We start from the raw sequence: 7165 nt of genomic DNA, 5'->3' as shown, positions 1-7165 counted from the left end.
TTAGTTTTGCATATGTAATGAGGCCACCGCGCATCGCTTCTGCGCCGTTTGTTGATTCGAACCGAACCAGAGAGAAACAAACTAAAGAGGATCGGACCGCTGTCGGGATCTCTGGCTAATATCGGTGTAATCCTCCTAGTAAAACCCGAAGAGCCGCTAAATTTTCACATCTGAGCGTAGCTAACATCTTTCCGGAGTTGTTTGTTGGGATATTTCTGGCGGCCGGCCGGTTTGTGTGAGAGAAATCGTGCCCCGATCTCGAGGGGTCTTCGCCGGGGCCGGACTGATCATTTGATTCAAAATGGCGTGTGCTACTCTGAAACGGACTTACGAGTTGGACCCCTTGCATAGCCGCCCGTCTAAGAGACCCAGGCGGTGTATGCCCATGGGCGGACACAACCCTAACGTTTCCCCTCACAGCTCCGGTCTGGCCACACCACCTCGGCAGAAGCCGTCATCCTTTCCCGAAGTCGAGCCCAAACTGACCTCAGGTAAAGTAAAAACATGGCGTTGTTTCATCTTTTCAGCAGACTACAGCTAGTACTACCCAGTTAGCCGGTTCGATCGGTACATTTCTAGAACCATCCACAAACGACTGTCTATTCTACCGTCTGACTTATCCTACTTATCCTAAAGTAGTGGTTTTTGGTGTATGTAGTCTTTTTGGTTGGCGTGGGTATGGACAGCTGTGAAGAGTGACCGGTAAGGGTTTTTGTGACACCGGCCAGGGGTTCCATGGGGGGTGTGAAGTTTGAAGTGTTGACCTTTCTTCCCAGCCCGGCCCGAACACAAAGGAACTCATCTGTACGGCCATTTCTCACCAATTTGTCTCGGGTGGAACAAGCGACGACATGCATATATTTACTCACCTCCGCGCTCTGAATAACCATGACTCTTCAGGAATCAAAGCAGTTGGTATTTAGCATAATCTCCATAAATATTATTCCCCTGATAGGCGCAGTTTGGGATAGCTAGCCGGTTGTTTTCATCTGTCCTGCCAATCACTTTGGGTTGGTTGAGAGCTGTGGTAAAGTGATCCTTAGTCCCCTGTATTGGCTATAAACTTTTATTTAAGTCAATGGACAACTAATGAAAGTATGGATGAAATTCAGTTTGTACAGTTGGGGCACCAGGGGTTGGTGTGGTGTAGTTTTGTCAACATAAATAAATGTGTAAAGACTATTGTTCAAAATCCATGTAATACCCCAAACACTAGGGATTCCGATAATTGTGCCCCACTACCTCTGCACCTCTAGCCATAAAAAAAGAGTATCCGCCAATACCGCCATAGATAACAAGCATGTGACAGTAAAACTGGAATTGGGGCAGGGTCCTGGACCCGTTCCAAGGTCAGTGCGGTCCAACATCGCTATAAATCCTCCACATACAATAATGTACAGTATTGTACACTGAAACTTTGGAACATGGACAGACAAAGATTCAAACGTAAAGTTAATTCTTTCCTCAGCGCTTAACTCTGACAGCATTCTGTCTAGGCAGTCCTGCTGCTAAAAAAAATGCTGAGTGAGAGCTGACATAGAAAAAAAGAGCTACACGCACAACAAACCTAGGAGTGAGTCATACTAGGAATCGTCCCTGCCCATGTAATGCTGTCGCTTTAAAGTCATTGTTTATCTTGCGTATCAGCAAAGAGCAGGATGTCGGTTGTTACACCTCATGCATATTCCATCTGCGGGTGTGCTATCTCTCTCTCTACCCTGCAAAGTCAGCCACCTTTTGCATAAATTACCGTAGAGGTGATAGGAGAAGCCTGGTACATGTAGGGTCCTGGGAGGGTTAGGTTTTCTAGATACGCAATGCAAACATGGCCCACATTTATTTCGTCTCAAGAGTCAAAAGAAACAGACTCCGTGTCATGTGGATGCCATGCCACATGTTTCTAAATCAGATTCACATGTTTCACACAGACTGTAATACCAAATCTAGACCATTTTCTGGGCTATGTGTCCTGTCCACAAATATAGCAACAGCTGTGTTGGAGTGCCATTTAAAACAAAATGGCTGACACATGCATATTACATCTACATAAAAAAGCTACCCTAAGGACATCCCTACACACCCAAATTATCAGATAACTGCAGCCCGGAATTTAACTTGCTTGGTGATTTCCTTGCCAATTTCTTATCTGTCCAGCCTGTCAAAGGGATTGCAGACCGATCTATCATTAGGGATTGTTATGCAGATTGGAGTGCCTGTGGTGTGGCATCGATCAAGGTGGAGCAAATCTCACACCCTTCCTCCAAACCTCGTTGGGTAGTTTGTCAGTCACAGGGATTTGTGTACTTTTTCTGTTAATCAGTATGTTTGAAACCTTTAATCTCCAATCAGATCTCTTGGTGGTTGCAAGACGGTATCATATCAAATTGGCAAAGAAGATATAACTTTAGCAGAACAGTATCCATTTGCCACCCATTAAATGATTTGGCTGGTATAAAAAAAAAACAGAACAAAAAAGAAAGCACCATAAAAATGACTGACAACACATCAAAAATAAGCTGAAGTTGAAGCCTAGACATCAATGAAAGCTTGAGATCTATCACCATTTTCTAGCCAGTATCCTCGAGCAATTCATGCTTTATGTAGAATGTGAAAGGCAGGGCGATTTGGCAATTGTGAAAATAATTGTCTGCAGAAAACGACCTCTGATGTACTCCCGGCAAATCCATGTTTCTGTCTGATGTTACATATGAAACGTAACCTGACTATATAAATCTCTTGAGTCTGACTATTCAGCAATCTCAGTGAGGTAGAACTAATGTAGGATGGAGTAATAAAGACAGCAAGGCTGGTAGCAGATGTTAAATGTGTCTGCTGCATAGCCAGGGGCCCTTCCTGGTTTGTCGTTCCATCTTTGGTCGATCGCATTACCAAGGTGGTTAAGGATATCTGACAAAAAGGTGTCTCGCAATGAAAAATATTTACCGGTACACCCTATTTTCATGCCACCGCTGCTTCCTTCTCGTCCTCTTTTGCTAGGAAAATCGAAGCAAGGTGTCCACTATTAATATTTCCAGTTGCATAGTCCATTTCTGAGTGTAATGTAATAGTATGATGACAAGGGACTAAAGTTCGTCCCCTGTGACCGTACTTATTTGATTATCCTGGTGCTTGAGTGCTTTGAAGTCAAACCCCTTGCTGGCCCCACTGTATTCACATGACCGGCAAAGTGTCCTTGTCAGCCATGGAATTTGTCCACAGCATTTTTGCTTGTGCCAAAGACTTCTGTCTCTTGACAATGTAATTGTGGAGTAGTCCTAGCCTTGTGCCATTGTGGAATGTTTTTGTATGTAGGAAAAGGTGAACAAATGCCCAAGCATGGCGTGTTATTCAAATGCAGTAGTGCTTAGTGCAAATAAAAGGTGTTCTTTTTCTAAAGATACTACTTTCACTGGAAAAGAGTTGTTGAATGCCATGCATTTTGTGTGAGATGTTTCTTTGTATTGCATGTATCACAGCAAAGCTGTATCGCCAATAACTAAATGTGTGACTATTATGATAAAAGGGGCAGCACTGAGTAAATTGGGACTTACCAAAATTTTTCGGTTGACCCTTTAGACTGGCCCATTCCGTGAACAAGTCATTTGGGTAAGTCCCAAATTACTCAGTGTTGGTCTGAACGTTTAGCCCCGTTTTGTCATAATGAAGACATATGCCAACACAGATGAACTTTCATGCTAAAAGTGTCACTATTTTCTCCTTTTCCCTCCAGAACAAATTTCCCAGTTCATCCGGGACGAGTACCGCCGCATGCACCGTAGGCGCCGCCTGTGGGTAGCAACAGACTCAAACGTGCAACAGCCGGCTGGGACCTCCCTGTCCCCCAGCCATCACGGCTCCCTCTCACCCATGCACGAAAGCTCCCACATGGCCGGCGGCTCCTCTCCAATGCATTATGGGGCGTCGCCGATGCATTATGGTACACTTTCGCCGACCCACGGGAGTTCGTCGCCGATTCCCGGGACGCAGTCGCCGATCAACAAGGACAAGCCGCTGTTCTCGATGCGGCAGGTGAGCATGATCTGCGAGCGGATGATCAAGGAACGCGACACCCAGGTGCGAGAGGAGTACGACAAGGTGCTGTCCTGCAAGCTAGCAGGTGAGTCACGCTTCTGCTGGTTTATTTTACTCGAGAATTTATGAAGAAGGATCTTAAACTACGCTGGCTATACATATAGGAGAACATTTGCCAGGATAGTTTGGCCGCCTTGGGGTTTGACTGGCCCCGCAGTTAGGGAAAGAAACAACCTTCCGTGGCCTGACTCCCCTGGCCAATTTCACTCTCCTTTTTGCCAAATGCTACGATCCATATTCCCGTAGAAAGGCCTGGTGGAGGCTAATCTTAAACTGTGAATGCTAAGAATTGACACATTCTAAGTTACTGCACAAGGTTCTTTGACAGAGGACGTGTTGAACAGTGAGAAATTTGGTTATGACCAATTCTTTTGTTGGCAGCCACAGTTAAATAGGCCTTCTAAATGTTTGTTTTGCATAGGTAGAAAACAGCTACCTCACATAACACACCAGTTCTTTATACAAGTCTCATGAGAGTTTGCATGGTCCTAGCTATGACATGCCATTGCTAGTCTAAACACATCTCCCTTCTCTTTCTTACATTTTAACTTATTCTCACAAGCATTTCATTCTACCCAAAATGAAATTTTATGAGAATGTGTTAAAATCAAAGGAAGAGGAAGAAGACTTTTTTGTTGCCACTGTGAACACCTTCGACCTTCCTAGTCTTGTTGTGTAATGAACAGACTGCAATTGTCTAAAAGCCGACCCATCAAAGCACATCATCATTAGGCCCTGCACAGCTCTGGGTTGAAAGGTTTTATCGTCCTACGCTGTATTATAAATCTCCTGTGGGTAGTTCCAGGCAAGTCATTTCCTGGTGGCTTTAAATAATGCAGGATGTGCCCCTACTGCTGTGCTATCAATATTGATACATGAAATACAGAGTCAGCCTTTATGTATAATACCCGGTACTGGGGCACAGATTTGGTAAGGAATGGAAAGAGGGATCGGAAGGGTACAAGTCTATGGCACTCTAGCGAGTGTTATGAATATCATATGTGACTTGTGAATATAGTCTAGATGTAAATACAGGCTACTTAAATGGTGAATGAGAGATCATAAGCTGGCAAGAACAGTATCAATACTGATTTAGAAATTGAAATGTTGGAAACCTTTACTACTAAGCCAGAACTGTGCAGCCTTCGATTGTACTTTGGTTTATAGAGTAGCTGAAACAGTATATTTTGACTCCTATTCTAACCCATGGCATCTTGTGTTGTTGCAGAGCAATATGATGCCTTCATCAGGTTCAACCAAGACTATTTGCAGAGGCGATTTGGCGAGACAGCCGCCAGCTGTAAGTTTTCATTTATGGATTCAGTCTGTTGTATATCTTCACTGATATTGGTAGTAAGCATAGCTTGATAGGCATGCTCATTGTCTCAGTGACTCTAATTATTCAGGGGCTAACAGTTATAGGTTTTTACCAGAATATAAGACTTTCTGCTTCTAGTGATATTCAGGTAACAGTATATGGTCCTGGTAGGGTATATGCTACCACATTTTATCTAGCAAGAAATTTTACACTGGGAAATATTTGACTTGACTTGGGGACTTACACTGGTGAATATTTGACAGTCTTGACTAATATCTTGTTTTGCCACATCAGCCTAACCTTGTACCTTTTGTTTTACAGATGTATCATAAGCCCAGCAGCACCCAATACAACCAGTCAACCAACCATGTAGCAGTCACAACCAGCCAGCTATTTCTCCAGTTTAACATCAACAACAACCCTGTACCACCACAGCAGCTAACTTACACCAGTACTGGGAACAGCCAGGACTCACACTGAAACTGTGGACACTGAAATAAATCCCTAGAACTGGCTAAGGATTTTCCACTTGTAACAGAGCTGACTTATAAAACACTAGGCCATTTGAGTCTCAAAAGGTCTGTTCTGTCCAGTTCAGTGGTGCTTTGTTGGAAGTCTTGCATTTCTACCAGTTACTGGATGTTCCATAGAATCTGAAAACATCATTTCGAAATAACATTTCTTTTCTGTATTATTTTCCTTGTTTGTCTCTCATGACACATAAAAAGTTGTAAAGATGTTCGGCTTCAGAAGTTTACCAGAGATTTTCATGATCTTTTTACATATCCAGTGAACAGTGTTACCACCTTACATTCTCTATGTGATACAGTGTATAGTCTTATTCACATTAAAGATTCCTGGCCAATTGTGTCAATCTTCAATTGTATCTAAGTACGGAAATGTCTCAGCCTTATCCAGTAACATTTTCTATATTGCTACAGAACAATGTGACCAGCTGAATGTGACATTCTTTTGTTTGCTACATTCTTTTATTGTGCAGACATTATGTAGACATGTAATGGTTGAATAGAAACCTGGCTTATTATCGTGTACAGTTGTACAAATGTTATGGTGTCACCATTGTAGGGATTTAATGATGTATTTTGCCAATGTTGAGCAGCATTGTTATTTTACCTGCTATACTTGATTGATGTTGTTTTATGATTTGTTATTTTTTGACCTGTGTAGGATTCTCTTGTTTACCATTCCAGATGTTCTTAGGCCACACCAATTTAATTTGTTGGTTCTCGGATTCACCTCTTCGTTTTTTTCTGATTTGCAAAAAAAAAAATTTGATTCTGGTCCTGAATCAACTGAAAAATGCTCCTGTTTTGCCCCCCAACAGTTGAGGATAGTCCTTTTCTTCCTACTTGTTACAGTTTTCCCATCTATCATTGCAGTGGTTTGATTAAAAGTTCAAAATTCAATGTTTAAATTTTAAACCAGCCTTTTGTGTTGACTTCATGGCTCAGTTTGTAGCATTTAAGCCTATAATAGGATGCCTAGACCTGTTTTTATTTTTATTTTTTTCGCCCTGTCGCTTCATATTTTTTCTGAAAAAATCCGAGAACCAACAAATTAAATTGGTGTGGCCTTATCTGCAGAAAAAATGGCATACTAGAGTTTTAGAAATCTTCCTATTGGCATACAGTCCATATACCCCAACAAGACAGTGTATTAATAATCTGCATGTCTCTTGATTTTTGTGGAAATAATGAAAACAATTCCCAAGTCAAAAACACATCGTCAACTGCC

At 42.3% G+C, this 7165-nt stretch overlaps 1 protein-coding gene across 1 annotated transcript; it reads left to right on the top strand.

The window, feature by feature from the left end:
• The first annotated feature begins 47 nt into the window (after positions 1-47).
• On the top strand, positions 48-6361 carry LOC109472780 (akirin-2-like). The gene is made up of 4 exons (XM_019772635.1): positions 48-491; positions 3731-4117; positions 5321-5392; positions 5732-6361. Exons 1-4 carry the CDS (start codon positions 302-304, stop codon positions 5740-5742), a joined length of 660 nt encoding a protein of 219 aa, XP_019628194.1. The 5' UTR covers positions 48-301; the 3' UTR covers positions 5743-6361.
• Positions 6362-7165: the final 804 nt, after the last annotated feature.

Source organism: Branchiostoma belcheri, unplaced genomic scaffold (assembly GCF_001625305.1).
Source record: "Branchiostoma belcheri isolate BF01 breed outbred unplaced genomic scaffold, Haploidv18h27 scaffold281, whole genome shotgun sequence".
Lineage (NCBI taxonomy): Eukaryota > Metazoa > Chordata > Leptocardii > Amphioxiformes > Branchiostomatidae > Branchiostoma > Branchiostoma belcheri.
The sequence above is the reverse complement of the archived record's forward strand: the minus strand, read 5'-3'. Positions and strand labels throughout refer to the sequence as shown.